At 43.7% G+C, this 18,390-nt stretch overlaps 1 protein-coding gene across 3 annotated transcripts in view; it reads left to right on the top strand.

Moving 5' to 3' along the window:
• The window catches only part of LOC139317575 (dual specificity mitogen-activated protein kinase kinase 2), a 114,470-nt gene that overhangs the window by 52,083 nt on the left and 43,997 nt on the right, over positions 1-18,390 (top strand). The window contains exon 8 of one of the 3 annotated variants that reach the window (XM_070944684.1): positions 10,105-10,154. The exons of 1 other annotated variant lie outside the window; for it this stretch is intronic. In XM_070944684.1, coding sequence (XP_070800785.1) covers positions 10,105-10,131 — 27 coding nt within the window. In that variant the 3' untranslated portion in view covers positions 10,132-10,154. Of the gene's footprint in view, positions 1-10,104; positions 10,155-11,321; positions 11,555-18,390 lie in introns of those variants that run through there. One more of the 3 variants, XM_070944676.1, reaches the window with a different exon arrangement.

Here is an 18,390-nt window from a genome sequence, read left to right on the forward strand (position 1 = left end):
GGCAGTGCATTGAGTTCTCCCGATGTGGTCTGGTTAGAAATCCTTTCTCCGCTGGCATTATCTTTGCATGTATGATGTACGTTGTGAGGAATCCAACTCTGTTCAGACATTGTGTTTGTGTGTCTGTTCTTCACTCTCCTTGTTGTGTTGATGATGTGAGTCGAGAACTGTGTCTCCACTACAGGGTGATGGTCTGTGGGGATTCTAGCTCAATATGCAATCAGTTCCATGCAGAGCGGAACAAGTTGTTACGGCCAACTCACTATGGTTCACCGATCCTGGCCAACTCGCTGCAGCCATCTCACCATGACTGTCTCACCACAGCCAACTCACTGCGGGGCAATTCAATGCAGGATAACTCAAGAAAGGGATAAATACAATTGTAGCTCACCCAGTAGTGAAATCCAAATTTTTTTACTACTGGTTCTGTGGGCGTGGCTTGGGCATGGTGTCGCTTGGTGTGTGTGGCAGGGGAAGGATACTGCAAAATCTCCATTCCCTCCCCACTCCTGGGGAAAAGATATTGCAAAATCTCCTTTCCCACCCCACTCTGGGGTCAGCCAGAGATGGTATTTGCCGGTTCTCCGAACTACTCAAAATTTCCGCTACTGGTTCCCCAGAACCTGTCAGAACCTGCTGAATTTCACCCCTGAGCTCACCCCACCCTCAAGGATTTCTAATTTGAGAAGGTTCAAACCTAAAGCAAGATAAGGCCTGCTACAATTCACTTGTCCCTTTCTCAAGTTATCTCGTGTTGAATTGTCCCACAGCGAGTTCTCCTGTGGCAAGTTGGCCACAGTGAGTGGTCCAGAATGAGCCGACAGAGTGAATTGGCCACGGTGAATTGTCTTAAATCCAGCTCCATGTGAATTTTTTGCCATTTCTTTACTTCTTTGTCTTCTGCCTCCTGCAGCCAGGTCGGAGAAGAGAAATGATGGTGAAGTCCATGAATGAAGGCAAATCTGGGACATATTCGTTAGTTTCTGGAGAAAATAAGTAGTGTTCCCTCATTCCCATTAGCATGATTATGTGCTTCCACAGCAGATCAAGAGATCTGACCAGGTTATTGGTTAACTGGGTCAAACATGTTGCAAACAGAGGATGGTCTCTTTGATAGTTTTAGATTTCCAAAATGTCATTCTACATCTGTCTATAAAAGGCCCATGTTTTGTTCTTTAAAATCTCAGCAGGATGAATTGGCTAAACCACAAATAAAGAGGTAGGAAGCATGCAAGAACTACCCTTGTTTTTTAGAAGAAAGCTAATGCCAAGCATAGAAGTCAACCAGACGACAGCAAGGAATAACAACCAGATGACAAGGAATGTAAATCCTTCCATTCTCTAGCGTTCAATCAGACCTGAAGATGCTTCTTGGATGAGAAGCAAAATGTCTTTAAGAGAAAAAAAAAAAAACCCAAAGAAAGCCCAGTTGCCTCTTGAAAAAAACACCTTCGGGACAATCCTAGAAGTCACCATTGCAAAATAATAGCTCAGAAAGCCAGGGGAAGAATTGAGGAACAAATTGCCCTAAACTTGAATCCACCTTCTTAGGGATCACAGCCAGGGTTGAAACTTGTGTACAAATTGTTTTACAAATAAATAAACTTTTGCTTCTCCTAAGTTACCAGATAGTAATGCTAAGCATGAGAAAAGAAACTGTTACTACTATTAGTAGGAGCAGGAATAGTAATAGTAAATACAAGGGTAGCAGATTCTTCTTTTCTTTCTCTACAGTACTTATCTATCTTCAGCTTGTCTATCATTTGCCATCATTTTGGCCTTTAATACTTCTTTGTCTTTTCCAAGCTCATCAAAAATGTTCCATATCTTGGTCTGATAATCCAGAGTAGCGGCCTGACTTTTTCTGAACAGAAGCTAGTTGCATGAGATGCTCTCCTGATCAACGCATCTGTTAGTCTCCTGTATATATATGTGTGTAGGCAAGAACTGACAATTTTGAGAAAAGTGGAGGATAGTATCACTAACGCAGTTAAAAAAACTGGAGATGCAGCCAAGGGAAAAAACTGAACAAGGAAAACCGTAAAGGTGACTGCACTTATGAAGAGGGAAGAGGGCACCACTGGTGAAAAAAAAAAGTGTTAATCCAACTAAATGTGTAAAATACTGTGGTAATAAGAGCAGCAAAAGCTTATTTTTCTCCTCACATCCAGTCAGGGGCCCAATTCTTTGCTGGGGAGGGAGGGCTCACCATAATGTCTTCAGGGACAATGGAAAAAATAAAATATTCTAGACCAGAAATCCCCAATCTGTGAGCTGTTTGCAACTGGGCCACGGAAACAGCCAGTGAGTGCGCGTGCATGCACCCGCATTCTCACTTGCATGAGCAGTGGGCGAGCACACGTGCACACCGCTCGTGCAAATGGAGCTGCACACACACTTGCCAACCACTTGTATGGAGCCATCCCCTCTCATCACCAGCCGGTCTGCAAAGCCTGAAATGTTGATGTCAAATAAAGTCGCTTGGATCTGCTTCAAGTTAGTTCTGCCTGGCCGAATCCTTGTACATTGACTGAGACAGTATGAGTTATGTGAGAAATATAACTCCTAGGAAGTGGCCAGGATCCTTGGGGGGGGGTTTATCTAACCCCTTGTCTGGTAAATTAATGCCCATCCTGGTAGCCAAGAGTTCCTGGGTCACAAATGTGGTTTGTCCATGAGATGACGACTGCTTCCTTGAGGGATGAGGCGTTTCTATCTTGAACAAGGCCACTGCTGGATCCAACAGTTCTGGACAATGTTTGCCCATTCTCCAACTTAATTTTCTGGGGAAAGTTTGAGAAGGTGATCAGATTTCAGCTTCAAGGGCCCTGGCAAAAGTGGATTACCTGGACCTGTTCCAGGCAAAGGTATAATAGTGATGGCATTGATTTTACTTGTTGATTACTATTGACAGAGATAGAATGATGCAACTGTCCTGGTTCTTTTTCATCTCTCAGCAACTTTTGGCACCACAATTATGATATCCTTCTGGATTGGGGGTGGGGGTCAGATGTAGGAGACATCATGTTGCAGTTGTTCCCTTCTCCTCTATCCAGACTATTTCAGCTGCTGTTCGTGAGATCGAGAGGTCAAGCCTATGGCCTGCGATTGCGGATTACCATATTGCTCAATGCTTTTATCTGTCCTTTTAACATCTACACGAAATCATTGGGGAAGGTCATTCCCTCAACTGTGTCAAGTATTCTCAATAGGCTGATTATATCCAGTTACACATCTCAATCCCTGGTTGTGTAAGCAATGCTTTCAAGATCTTAACCCAGTGCTTGGAAACTGGGGATGGGGAGGAACAGGCTTAAACTCAGTCATGACAAGACCAAATGGTTGTGAGTTTCTTTTTCTTCTAGTACCGTGGAATTTGTCTTTAGGTTCTGGATGGAGTGGCACTTCTCCGGACAAATTGGCAGGTAATCTGGTGATCTTTTACAAAGCAGGTGACTGTTATGGCCAGGAACTCCCTTACCTAACTTCATGTGATATGCTAACTAGTTTTATGTATCTTGAGATTAGATAGGGTAGGAACAAGTGGGAAAGGCTACATTACTGCCGGTAGAGCTAAATGAAGCTTAATTCTGTCTCAGTAGGCTGATGACAGGACAAAGCCAACATCATAGTAGAAACAGGACATGGCAGAAAGAAGAGGCTGCTGGAGCAGGTTTGCATCATGTTTGATGCCACGGGAATGACTCAAGTATGGGTTCTACTTACCTTTACTACCGGTTCACAATAGAGCCGCGCACGCATGCGCTTGCTTCTATAGAACCGGTCCGAACCAGGGGCAACCCACCACTGGAATCACTCTTGAGCATTTGTCTCAGAGCCTGTTTCCAAGAACACTGAATTTTCCAAAATGGGTAATCCTATTCATTACCAGTATATATTTCTCAGGCACTAATTCTCCATTTAAGACTTACAAATATACTTCTAGAATGGATACAGGTTTTCAAAAATTATGCTATTATTAAGTCCATCCAACATTGATTGGTTGTTCAAAAAGCCTATCATTCTGATAGGGTTCAGTAGATGAGAGATTTGGATCTACTTTTGATTCGCTAAATAAATCAACAAGGATGTCAACAGTTTAATAATAATAATAATAATAATAATATTAATAATAATAACAACAACAACAACAACAACAATAATAATAATAATAATTTTATTTCTATACCGCCCTTCTCCCGAAGGACTCAGGGCGGTGTACAGCCTATTTAAAAACAGAATCAACATCAATTTAAAATAATTTAAAAATATTAAATAAATTTGGCTTAATTTAAAACCCCCAAAATTTAAAACATCCAATTTAAAATTATGTTGCTAACCCAGCCTGGCGGAACAACAGGGTCTTGAATGCGCAGCGAAATACCCGGAGGTCAGAAATCTTACGAATTTCCGGGGGCAGTTCATTCCACAGGACTGGGGCTCCCACAGAGAAGGCCCTCCCCCTGGGTGTCGCCAGCCGACATGACTTGGCCGATGGCACTCTGAGGAGACCTCTCTGTGGGAGCGGACTGGTCGGTGGGAGGCTATCGGTGGCAGAAGATGGTCTCGAAGGTACCCGGGTCCTATGCCATGGAGCGCTTTAAAGGTGGTGACCAACACCTTGAATTGCACCCGGTAGACCACTGGGAGCCAGTGCAGCTCGCGCAGGAGGGGTGTCAGGTGGACGCAACGGGTTGCACCCATAACCACCCGCGCGGCCGCATTCTGGACCAGTTGGAGCCTCCGAGTGCTCTTCAAGGAGAGCCCCATGTAGAGAGCATTACAATAGTCCAACCGGGAGGTAACAAGGGCGTGAGTGACTGTACGCAGGGCGTCCCGGTCCAGAAAGGGCTGCAACTGGCGAATCAGGCGAACCTGATAAAAGGCCCCCTTGGCCACGACTGTCATATGCTCTTCTAAAGACAGCCGTGCGTCCAGGAGGACACCCAGATTGCGAGCCCTCTCTATGGGGGGCAAAGATTCACCCCCAATAGTCAGCGATGGCACCTGCTGTCTATATCAGGACGCCGGAAGCCACAACCACTCGGTCTTGGAAGGGTTGAGTCTGAGCCTGTTCCTCCCCATCCAGATCCGCACGGCCTCCAGGCAGCGAGACATCACATCAAGGGCATCGTTGGGGTGGTCTGGGGTGGAGATGTACAACTGAGTGTTGTCAGCGTACAGATGACACTTCACCCCAAAACCACGGATGATCTCACCCAGCGGCTTCACATAAATGTTGAACAGGAGGGGCGAGAGGACCGACTCTTGCGGCACTCCCCATGCGAGATGCCTCGAGGTCGACCTCTGTCCCCCTGCCAACACAAACTGCGAGTGGCCAGAGAGGAAGGAGGAGAACCACCGTAGAACGGTGCCCCCCATTCCTAACCCCCTCAACCGCTGCAGCATGATACCATGGTCGATGGTATCAAAAGCCGCTGAGAGATCTAATAGGACTAGGACAGAGGAGCAACCCCTGTCCCAAGCCCTCCAGAGATCATCCACCAATGCGACCAATGCTGTTTCTGTGCTGTACCCCTGCCTGAAGCCCGACTGGCACGGGTCCAGATAGATAGCTTCATCCAGGTGTCGGGGAAGCTGTCGTGCCATCACGCTCTCAACAACCTTCGCCACAAAACGAAGGTTGGAGACCAGACGGTAGTTGGCTAATTCAGCCGGGTCCAGGGAAGGCTTCTTGAGGAGGGGCCTCACTACCGCCTCTTTCAAGGCGGCAGGAAAGGCACCCTCGCTCAGAGAAGCAAAAACAACAAAACAATTCTCTTTTGTTAATCAGGAATGGATTTTTCTATGGACAAAATGTCAACTCTATTCAATTCTAACCTTCAAAATTAATGGGCCCAAGTTGGATGGTCTTTAGAGTCTAGTATAAAATCAAGGTAATCCTTCAAACCTACAATTCCTATATATCTATATTCCTCTAAAGTCTACACTATACAGTACTTCAGCATTGAGAGGTGTCTTCCATATACACAAAATTTTTAATAGTAGCGTATCACTATTTTCAAGCTGATAAGCTTCTAAGAAATTTCAGAATTTCCCTGAAAACAAAGTCTGAAAATCCACAGACCTGAGGACAGATGTGATAAGATATACCCCACTGACTCCCATCAGGTGACCAACTGTGCCCTGAGGGATCACTGCTATATAATAAACCTACTTTAAAATATCTTTTTTTTTCAGATTTTGAAGGCAGAGCCTGAAGGAGTTCCGACCAAAGATCTTGCCTAGTTCTTGGCTGAGTAGCTGTACTTGAATAGTCCCTGTCAGAGGAAGGAGAAAGCAAATGTATTGATAAAAAGAAATCAATCTTATCTTTGAATAACCAGTCCATTGGCTTTACTCCTAAAGATAATTACATAACTATATGATGCCGGCGCCAGCACACTTGTCAAGGTGCCCCTTGGACCCCAATCTTTGTCCTATTCAGCCTCACCCTGATCACAAGTGTTTTACTCATCTGTTCTCCAAGGTTACTTTAGAGAGAGAAATCAGCAACTGCTTGACTTCACTTTGATGTGAGAAGCAGCAGCTAGGGAAAACGCTCCTTGCTTTTGTGTCTTTGGCTACACAACTCCAAACTTCCTGCTTTTCAGAAAAAGCAGCTCAAGACAGATTTTTAAAATGCAAAAAAGCAACCAACATTGCTTATTTCTAAAGCACCAAAATAACACCTAAAACAATCATTACTTTATACAATTACTTTTTGCTCATCTGGTTTTCTTCAGGATTTATCATCTGAACCATTGCAGAGTTGCCGCCGTTAGTAGTCCTATTTCTAAAGCAATGATCAAAAAGTGTTTGAGTTTTTTCTTTCAGAAGCTCCTCCTATTTTTAAAAATTATAGAGGACTCCAAATTAACTTTTCTTTATATGGATTATATTTATCAATTTACCATATCAAAAATTAAGATTGACACATTTACTACTGCTACTGCTTCTCATGATTATTTGATGAAATATTAATATTGTATTATTTTTCAACATAGGTTACTAAATAATTTTGATTTTAAGGAGCCCTGAGATGGTCTTGGGGATACCCCTCCCCCCCAGATCTTAGGAGCACATCTTAAGAAGCACTGCTCTAAAGCACCATAAAGCAGATTACTTTGTTTATATATTCATTTAGAGGGATGTTTGCAGTGTAAAGATGTACAATAACAAACCTTTAACCTACATATCTATTTTGGTAGGGTAGCAAAAAGAGCAAAGCCAAGGCTCTTGTTAGATTGCTCCTGGATTTGAACCACCAGCGGGTCACGTGCATCCTTTTTGACCATTGAAAGTGTTCAAGTTCTGGTCACGTGGCAAAACATAACTATAGTCCTTTTGAATGTGTGTTTCAAAACATGCATTAAGAAATTGTGAGAAAAGGTACTGGGTTACCCGTTTGGTTTATATCGCAAACTGGCTTAATAAAATAACTCATAAGTAATTTCTTGCTATTTAAATACAGGTAATCCTTGATTTATAACAGTTCCTGTATTGACCGTTCAAAGTTACCACAGCACTGAAAAAAGTGATGTATTACGGTTTTTCACACTTATGACCATTCCCCATGGTCAGCTGATCAAAATTCAGATGCTTGGCAACTGACTTATATTTATGATGGTTGCAGTGACCCAGGGTCACACGATCTCCTTTGACATTCTTCTAACAAGCAAAGTAAATGGGGAAACAAGATTCACTTAACAATCGTGTTACTAACTTAACCATTGCAGCGATTCACTTAATAACTGAGGAAAGAAAGGTAGTAAAATGGGGCAAAGCTCACTTAACAAATTGTCTTAGCAACAAAAAGTTTGGGCTCAACTGTGGTCATAATCTGTCTTTCATTCTATGATACCAGGAAAACAAAACAGAAACATAAAGAAATGCATCACAGCATAAAAATGTAAAGCATTGTCCAGTTTTTTGTTCTTCACTGCTCCATGCTAGTCATCCTTAGTTAACTCCAAAACAAATATAGTATGTCTGCTTTTGTATAAAAAGTACATAAACAAATAGCAGTTGGATGAATAAAAGCAAGAATTTGTTCTATTGAGAATAGGCATTCACATGCTGTTTAGATTTCAAGATACCAGTTGCAACTTATAGTTTGCACAATAGACAATTTGTAGCTGAATGTTAATATTCATGCATATATCCTAAGTGCATAAATCTCAGATATCGCTTCTCAAATGTGAATATAACTTTAAACTAAGGTGTACTTGTGCACATCCTCACTTTTGTTTATAGAGAACTATAAACATTATATGAATAGATCCATTTATATGGATGTACAATAAGTAAGAAATAGAAAATCAGGGTGAGTTCATATGCACCAGAATCTAGATAGTTATGTAATGTGTTTCTTTCTCAGCCAGGCACGTGTAATGCAACGCTTCTGTATGTGTGTGTGTCACATCAACGCCTCAACCTGTTGCCAAACCCTGATTTGTCTTTTATTGGAAGAGGAGAGATCTGTTCTTTCTATTTTTAAGTGACTAAGAGGTGTTTGGCTGCCATGGGAATGTGGGGAGAACAATGTGAGCGGCTCAGCAGATGGATAGGGTAATAGTGGGTGAGAATGAAAGGAACAGAACAATACTGCGGGTGTGAATCTTCTTCTAGCACATGTACACAGCCATTTTCCTCAGCGTGCCTGGCTGTGTTTCAGGATGATTAGATGGACATGTGGCTATTCTGTTAGTGCTGAGAAAAACTTAATGACAAATATAAGGGAGAGGTGAGACAAAAATGGGATCCCTTGTTGTCTTGGTTTGGAAGATGATATTTCATACTCTAGTTCTAAGACACAGTAGAAGCCTGAGGGGCCATTTCCAGCTGTTTTAATTTCAGCATTCAACAAACATGATTTCTGCTTCCCCCAGTTTTTAACAGAAAGACTTTTATTGAAGATGCTGCCAATTTCCTGCTATTGTTGTTTAGAAGGTCTTGTATTGACTGATCAATTTGTGGTTGGTCTACTTTCTGCCTCTTGTGGCAGACTGCTCAGGGATGCTTCAGCCTGGGTGACAAAGAAGCTGTTGTACTGATTATGTGCCATCAAGTTGATGCCAATTTTTAATGACCACGGGTGTCAAACTCGCTGCATCACGTTGATATCATGTGACATGACATTTTTTGCCTTTGTGGAGCTGGGGTGGGCATGGACTGTGTATGATGCATATGGCCGGCGGGCCACCAGTTTGACACCCGACCTAGACAAACCTTTTCCATGAACTGTCCCCAAGTGGGCCTTCAGATCTTCTCCAATGGTGTACTCATTACTGCTATAATCAAGTCCATCAACCTTCTGGCTGGTTTCCTCCTTTGTTTTCCTTTTCATCTTTCCTGCTATTATTGACTTTCAAGAGAGCTAGGTTTCAATAATTTGAGCCTGAGCATCTGAGAACTCGATTGATTTGTTCCCTGTGTTTGTTTCCCTGTATTATTCTATGGTCTTTTCTAAAGTCTGCTTGGCTTTAGGCATATAGCATCTCCTTTCTCCTTTCCCTTCCAAGACCCAGGGAGGATTAAAGATGACACATCACTATATCCAGAAAAAGGGGGGGGGGCAAGAACCCAAAGCCATTCTGTCTTGCAACAGTTGAGTTGGAGCAAATTCCTCCTCCTCTAGAGCTGCACCATTTCAAGACACCTGGTCAGTTCCTCAACAGCATCATCTGACTGGATAGAACTGGAGGTTTATATCAATCATCAGCATACTCTTCGAGTTAATCACAATTGGGACCAGAATTTCAGTTTCTAAGCAAGATAGTTGTTAAATAAGTCATGCCAGATTTTATGACCTTTTTTGCCACAATTGTTAAACGAGTCACTGCAATTATTAAGTGAATTGGGTTAACCCCGACTAAGCTTTTTGGACGCCACTTGAGATCCCAAAATGGCAATCACATGACCCTGCATTCACCATTTTGAGTTTATATTGATGCTAAGGAAGTACATTTTTCCACACATTCTCTCTTCACCATCAATTTCTATTTTGATGTTCCCCTTCCTTGCAATGGCCATGACCATGGTCTTTTTGATGTTCAGATAGAAACCAAAATTCTCACTTTCTTCTTTGATTTTCTTGAGCAGATATTCCAGGCTGCCTTTGATTTCTGAGAGGCGAGTTAAATCATCAGAACATCAAAGATTGTTGACGTTTCTTCCACCCACCTTTCCGCCCATTTTTGATTCTTCAAGATCTAGCTTCCTCATGACCATTTCAGCATACAGGTTGAGTAAGAAAGGGGAGAGAGTATGCAACCTCCGCACACTTCTTTTTCTGTAGGAAACCCAACCAGGAGCATCTTCCCTGGGAACATTTCCTCATGATTTAAGAAGCTACTTTTGGGTAAGCAGCCAAACGTCTCGAACCGAAAAAGAAAACCAGTTGCCATGACTCAACTTCTAGATTTCTTCATGAAGCATTTCGCTGGAAGCCAAGACCAAGAGCGGGTTTAATGTTAACCCCTGGTTTTGACGACTCAAGTGGGAAAAGAGTTTTTAAAAAATAAAAAAGCTCTCGGGGAGTCTCTTGTTTGACATTTGTCCACAGCACGGGAGGCCAGCAACCGAAGCCGTTACCTCACCTCAAATTCACCTTCAACTGACGAGCTTCTGCCCTCGCGCCAAAAAAGAAAAAAAGTTTTCCCGCCTCTTTCCCCCCAGCTCGAGCCCCCATTCGCCGTGCGCATGCGCCAACCTTTCCTGCGGCGGTTTGGGGGGTCAAGCTTTGCTGTCAGGTGGAGGGGAGGGGTGAGATGAAGGGGGAAAAAAAACACCGCGAGGTCTATTCTCGCGAGACTTGCCTCTTCCCCTCCACCCCTCCCAACTCTTTCTCCGCATGCGTCTCTCGACTCGACGTCGATCTCTCTCACTTCTTTTAATACAGCCGTTTCGACCAATCGCGAGGTGAAGCTTTCCTCAGCTGGGCGGGCGGGGTGGCGAGCTCTCTCGCTTCCTCTGGCCGGCCTCGCGCAGCCCCCTTTTCCAGCGGCCGGCCAATCGGGAGAAGGGGTGGCTGGCGCGCGCGAGCGAACGCGCCTGCCTCACCCCCTCCCACTACTCCATCCTCCCGGGCGAGCCGACCAATCGCGAGGCGGCGGCGAGAGCCTCAGCCAATCGCGGGGGCGGCAAGTTGGTTGGGAGGAGACTTTTTTTTTCCTCCTCCCCTTCTCCCTCGCGCGCCTCAGCGCTCGCTCGCGCTTCGGCCACGCCCCCCTCCTTCCTCTCGCCTTCTTCGCGTTCCCCTCAGGGTTTTGGGTTTTTTTTTTTTTTTTTTTTTTAGGCCTCGCGCGCAGCCTCGGCCTCGCTTAGGGCAGCCAAGCCGGGCGATGACGACGACGCCGTCGCCGCTCCTGCTGCTGCTTCTGCTGGTAGTGGTGCTGCTTCTGAGGCGGGTCCCTCGCTAAAGGCGCAACGGAACGCCGGCCTCCGCCGCTGCCATGCCGGCTAAAAGGAAACTGGTGCCGCCGGCCCTCAACATCACCCCGACCATCGCTGAGGGACCCAGCCCCACCGGCTGCGAGGGCGACGGCTCCGAGTGAGTGGGGCTGAGTGAGGGGTCGGCGGGGATGGGTCTGAGGGGAAGCCGGGGGGGGAGGGCGAGGTATTTCTGAGGGGGGGGGAGGAAAAAAGAGGAAGATTTTCCTCACGGAAAGGTGATTTCGGGGCTGAGGTAAAGTGTGTGAGGGGATGGTGGCTGCCCGTCGGTCCTTGGAGAAGCATCCCGAGCTACGAACCACGGGGAGCTTTTGTTTGGCTGGATTTGGGGGGTGGGGGGGTGTTTGTCTTCCTTCAAAGTGAAGCCCCAAAGGCAGAACCCGAGGCCGGGGGTGGGTGGGGAAGCAGCTGGGAGGAACCGGGCTGTTGGTGGTGATGGTGGGAGGAAAGAAACTTCATTCGGTCCAGGAAAAGGTGGAGGAAGGATTGGGGGTGGGGGGGGGGCGTTAGGATGCAGGCCAGGCAGGTTCTTCTGTCCTGAGGTGGGAAAATGCCAATAAAGGAGAAGATTTGTAGCTCGGGGTGGAAATGAGGGGTCCTGGGGTGGGGGCGGGAGTCTCTGAGGATGGTGGTTTGCTTGCAGACGTTTCAGGAGCCGAAGTGGGATAAATAAATGGACTGGCACTGATAGTGTTACCTAGTCTGGGTCGTGAGACGTCTGCAAGAAAGCCAACCGGGGCTCAGAGAGCCCCCAGGGACCTCACAGCCGTCTTGCTCCACAAACCCCACTCCATTCTAGCACTAATGATGTTACCTAGTTTGGGTCATGAAATGCTTGCAAGAAAACCACCAGAGAGTTCCAAAGACCCCCACGGCCGCCCTCCTCTCCTCCTCCAAAATCCCCACTATCTTCTGGCACTGCTGATATTATCTAGTTTGGGTCCTGAGACGTCTGCAAGAAAGCCACCAAACTCAGAGAATACCAAGGACCTTGCCGCCGCCCTCCTCCTTCCCCTTCTCCTTTTCCACTCCCCAATCCCCTCTCTCTTCTGGCACTACAGGACCGCATTCTGCCACCGATTGCCTCCCACCGACCAATACACTCCCATAGAGAGGGCCTCCTCAGGGTGCCGTCAGCCAAACAGTGTAGGCTGGCGACCCCCAGGGGGAGAGCCTTCTCTGTGGGGGCCCCGGCCCTGTGGAATGAACTGCCCCCGGACATACGAAGGATCCCCGACCTCCGTGCCTTCCGTCGCACTCTGAAGCCCCTATTATTCCAGCAAACTGGACTGACAGGATAAAGGTTTTTTAAATTGGGTTTTGATGGGGGTTTTAAAATGATCTTAGTTGGATGTTTTAAATTTGGCCGAATGATTGAATTATTTTAATAAGCTTCTAATTTTTGTTGCACATTGTTTTTACCATAGCTGTTCACCGCCCTGAGTCCCTTGGGAGAAGGGCGGTATACAAATATAATAAACTAAACTAACTAAACTAAACTAAACTGATAGTGTTACTTAGTTGAGTCATGAAACACTTGCAAGAAAGCCACCAAGCTCAGAAAGTACCAAGGACCCCACAGTCCTCCTCCTTCTCCTCCTCCACTCCACAAACCCCACTCCCTTCTAGCATTGATGATGTTATCCAGTTTGGATCCTAAAACGTCTGCTAGAAAACCACCAAGTTTAGAGAGCACAAAGGACTCCAGAGTCCCCTTCCTTCTCTTTCATTTCACCAACCTCACTCCCTTCTAGCACTGATGATATTACCTAGTTTGGGTCATGAAGCATCTGCAAGGAAACAACCAAGGACCCCTCTGGGTCTAGAATGGTATAGGATCGCCTATAGGTATAGGATCTCTTGCCATAGGCAGGAGGTTGGACTAGAAGACCTCCAAAGTCCCTTCCAGTCCTATTATTCTATATTCTGTGAAGAACCTGGACAGAGAGAAGAGATGCAATATCCTCCTAGACCTGGTGAAAAGATAAAAAAAATCAAATAACAGTTCATTTAAAAACCAATGAAAACAGGTCATTTTATCACCTCATACTGGCGGGCTGAATATTCGGTAATTAAGGGAGGAGAAAGATTGTGCTCGATACATCTCTTGAAAGAACACAGCATCTCCACCTTCCCTTTCTCGGTCGACAGTGTGTTCAACCAAAGTTGTGGGTGAAGTTGTAATTCCTGATGAACAAATTTTGGAGAATGGAATGCTTCCTATCATGTTTGACAGATAATAGAGATGTTAACGTAAGATAGAACCAGGCTGTAGGACCTCATTCGGTTGATCAGGTTGGAGCACTGGTAGGAAGAATTTAAAGGCTGCCCTTAAAATAATCTTGGGAACATTCTGTCCAAATGAATCCTGGTTTCACTATTCCAATTGAATGTTATGCCTGAGAAGCAATAGTTCATTCTTTTATGGCCGAAAGGCTGTTTGGAACAACTTACATAGATTTAAAAGATGTTTTCATTTTTTTTCCAGCATATTTTATATGGCATGCTATTCTTCAAGCTCCTTAATAAGTGAAATGTTCTTCCAGACTATTCTTGCTAAGATAAAATGAGGCATTCAAGCAATATTTAAAATGCATTTTATAATATTACAAAACAAGAACTGAGGAAATGATTTATTATAATTGAAGTACTGATACAGTAAAAGAGGAAGAATGAACTGGCAAAGTAATGACTGGGGAGACGGAAGAAAGTGAATGTTGGGTGTTTAAAGCATAATACTTTGCAAATTTTCTTAGAAGCTGACTTTCTAATCCAATGGACCACACTCTCAAGAAAGCGTACTTAAGGTTTTAGCCTTGAAAAGGTCCATGATGAGGGGGGCCGAAGAGGTCTGTAAGAATAGAAGTGAAGGTTGGGCTGACCGCAATGACATTCAAGACTTCACTTGTAGAATGATTTGTGTTGAAATGTTGTATTTTCATAAATTTTGAAGTGTTGTTAGTTATTGTGGTGAGGAACAACTGTCAATGACCTGGAAAGGAATAATTGTAATGAGAGATGTTAGCCATGTAAAGGATGAAGCCTATATAGAAATGTGGGCAATTAGCAAAGGGAATGGATGAATACAGAATACAATACAGAATAACAGAGTTGGAAGGGACCTTGGAGGTCTTCTAGTCCAACCCCTTGCTCAGGAAGGAAGCCCTATTCCATTTCAAAAAAGTGGTTGTCCAAACTCTTCTTAAAACTTGAGTGTTGGAGCATTCACAACTTCTGGAGGCAAGTTGTTCCACTGATTAATTTTTCTAAGTGATGCTATTAAAATTACAGCGTTTAAAGGTTATAGCATTTCATATTTACATTAATAGATGTAGATTTCTACATTTATACAAAGTGTTGACAAAAATAAGAATTTTGCCCTCTTACTGATGGAAGGAGAGGGTGGTCATTGAAACTACATGAAATTTTATGTAGAATGTTATTTAAAATAAAAAAATAGAAAGGGTGTGTATGTATATGTATGCACACACATATATGTATATATGTAGTTAAATTATGCTTTAATCACATTTATAATGATAATCACCAATTTTGATTATTTTTAAAAATGATTAGATCAGGGACATCCAACTTTGATAATTTTAAGACCTGTGGGCTTTAATTCCCAGAATTCCCTATGCTGGCTGAGGAGTCCATAAATTTTAAACTTGCCGAGGTTGGACACCCATGGACTACATGAAACTGGAAATCCAAATTATTGGTAGGATCTGTTGATTTTGTAGTGGAACAATATCAAGATTCACGGGCTTGAATAATTACCATCTGCTGACGAGTGACAATGGAAGAGAACTGTCTCCTCCCTGTATTTTTAGCTTCCAGACTTGAACCACATAGGATACGGCACTGAGAGGGTCTCTTCTCCGATACAGCAAAAGTTTTTCTTACGATCTATATTAGTATGGTAGTGGCTCACATAGTTAAAATAATTCATTAATCTGCTTCTGTACTATTGATAATTTAGAAATGAACGTTGTTCCGCCAGGCCGGGCTATCAACATAATAATTTTAAATTGGGGTATTTTAAATTTCTGGGGTTTTAAATTGAGCCAAATCTATTTAATCATTTTAAATTTTTAATCGTTGTTTTGTCTTGTGTTTTTAAATAGGCTGTACACCGCCCTGAGTCCTTCGGGAGAAGGGCGGTATAGAAATAAAATAATAATAATAATAATAATAATAATAATAATTATTATTATTATTATTATTATTATTATTATTAATGTTGGAGAGAGAGAATCAGTATTAGTTTGGAAAATGAGTGTGCCATAAAATGTCTAAAAAATTAAGTACACATAATGTAGCAGGGAGAGGAAATTAGGAAGCATTGGAGGTATAGAGTAGAGAAATTGTGTGGAAAGATGAGCAGTAGTTTAAAGCCAATAATAAAAGAACTGAATAGCAATTATTTTTATTACATAGTTTTATCCTGTCTTTTCCAAGGAGTTCAGGGTACTATTTCTGTAATGGCATTCTCTTTCTCTCCCCCACCCCCCCGGGTTTTCACTCTAATGCTATTCCTGTAACAACTTTGAACAGTTGGGAATATGGAAATGTGTAACTAGGACCACCATCTATTCAGATTCTTATACTGTTTTTAACCACAGTCTATTACTAGCTGCAGCCATTTTGGGAATTGGTTATCCCTCATGGCAGTTAGTTTGTGAGGGTACACAAGACACTTTCACAAAAATCTTATGCCATCTAAGCTAAAAATTTGGAATATGTATGTCTGTGTATACATTAATTTTAGTATTTTACTATTTATAGAAATCCCTGTTCAGAGAGCTTAAAACCTAATGTATGTGTATTTGTGTGTCTCTCACATAACTCACCCTTACACTCAAATATAATTACGGTGTATTTGCATAACCTGCTTATCCCTCATTAATTTAGCCATGAGTTAGTCACTGACACACAGAAGCATAGAAAGACATCCTCACTGGATTTGCATAGCATACTATTAAAATGTTCTTCGTTGTTCATAGTGTTGTCCAAATTCAGTGTCACATCTCAACAACCTAAGAAACATGTAACATACAGATAGTCCTCGGCTTAGGACCACAACTGAGCCCAAAATTTCTATTGTTAAGCAAGATGTTTGTGAAGTGAGTTTTGCCCCATTTTACAACCATTCTTGCCACAGTTGTTAAGTGAATCACTGCAGTTGTTAGTAACACAGTTGTTAAATGAATCCGGCTTCCCCATTGATTTTGCTTATCAGAGAGTTGCAAAATCAAATGACACAGGACACTGCAACTATCATAAATATGAGCAGCTGGATTTTGATCACATGACTGTGGCAATGCTGAAGCGGTCATAAGTGTAAAAAACTATCAGTCACCTTTTTCAGTTCTGCTGTAACTTCAAACGGTCACTAAATGAACTGTTGTAAGTCAAGGACTACCTGTAATAAGGTGTGAGACTTATGGTCTGTGACCTTTATGAGTGGTAAGATACATTCCTGAATAGAGATTTGAACTTGGGACTTCAGTCCCTCACACTTACAATATATGCCAGAGATCCATCACCTGCAAATGGGATGGAAATTTAATAGATTGGGGATTGTTTAAAAAAATGAGCTGATTGATTTTCACGGGAAACCAATGCTCTGATTTGGCTATAGCAGTGATGGCTAACCTTTTTGCCATCACGTGCCAGGAGGGGGAGGGGGGCGGTTCGCGCGTGTGCATGCCCACACCCATAATTCTATACGTGCGACCCCCCTCCCCCCTGCTCCTGGCACGCGATGGCCTGGTAGGCCCGTTTTTCTTTCTCACCTGGCTCCAAATCCTCTCTATGCATCTGGGGAGGGCAAAAACAGCCTTCCCCAACCCCTCGGAGGCCCTCCAGAGGTCTGAAATGGCCCATTTCTCAACTTTCAGTTGGACAGGAAGTGATGCTTTTTGCTGTCACCAGCCTCCAGAGCCTCTCTAGGAGTCTCTTTTTGCCTTCCCCAGATGCATAGAGAGGATCTGGAGCCAGGTGAGAAAAACGCCCCCCCCCCCCCCCCGGCCCTCCGGAAGCAGGAAACAGCCAGTTTCCCTATTTCTGGTGGGCCCAGAAGGCCCAAAAATCAGCTGGCCAGTGCGGTTCGCCATCACGGGGCTATAGGAAGGTATTTAATTTAAAGTGGGCTGGAAAAGTATAAGCAAAACGGTAAAGTTTCCCAGTCCAGCCGTGTTCCGACTCTTAAGTCATGGTGCTCATCTCTGTTTCTTGGCTGAGGGAACCAATGTTGGCTGAACACATTTTCCGTGGTCATGTGGCCAGCATGGCTATACGCTGAGATGCACTGAATGCATCTTCCCACCAAAGCGGTACGTATTGTTCTACTTGCATTTGCATGATTTCAAACTGCTAGGTGGGCAGAAGATGAGGCAAGGAATGGGAGCTCACCCCGTCACATGGTACTTGGGTCTCGAACCCAGGCTGTCTGCTTTCCAGCTGACAGGTTCAGTTTCTTTAACTGTTAAAAGCACAGAGATAAAAATGGGTACAGTATGGGAAGAAGGGCAGGGGGCTGAATATGTAAACTGCTGATGGTGGGAAAGATTATATGTGCTTCATAATTAAATTGTTCAGATCGATATAGCGAAAAAAGAGTGTTGAGTATATTTGGAGGAAAGAATGATGAGTTGGCGATTCTGAAATGCTTAGGGGGGGAACTTATTTTATAAGGAGCAGTGATACTTAAAGAAATTGAGGTACATTGGTGGAAATGCTGCAGATTTGCAGGAAAACAGCAGCTTGATGGAGGGGCAGCTGACCGTATATAGTCCTTTCAAGAGCTGTGTAAATGTATCAGGAAATTACATGCACATATTTGTAATGGAGACTATTATAGCAGAATAACTGCTATAAGCACTGGGATTCAGATCAAAGGAAGAGTAGTGTTCAAAGACTTTGCTAAAGGTG

The sequence above is a fragment of the Pituophis catenifer genome, unplaced genomic scaffold (genome assembly GCF_029215685.1).
Source record: "Pituophis catenifer annectens isolate HBS135680 unplaced genomic scaffold, rPitCat1.0.hap2 SCAF_1, whole genome shotgun sequence".
NCBI lineage: Eukaryota > Metazoa > Chordata > Lepidosauria > Squamata > Colubridae > Pituophis > Pituophis catenifer.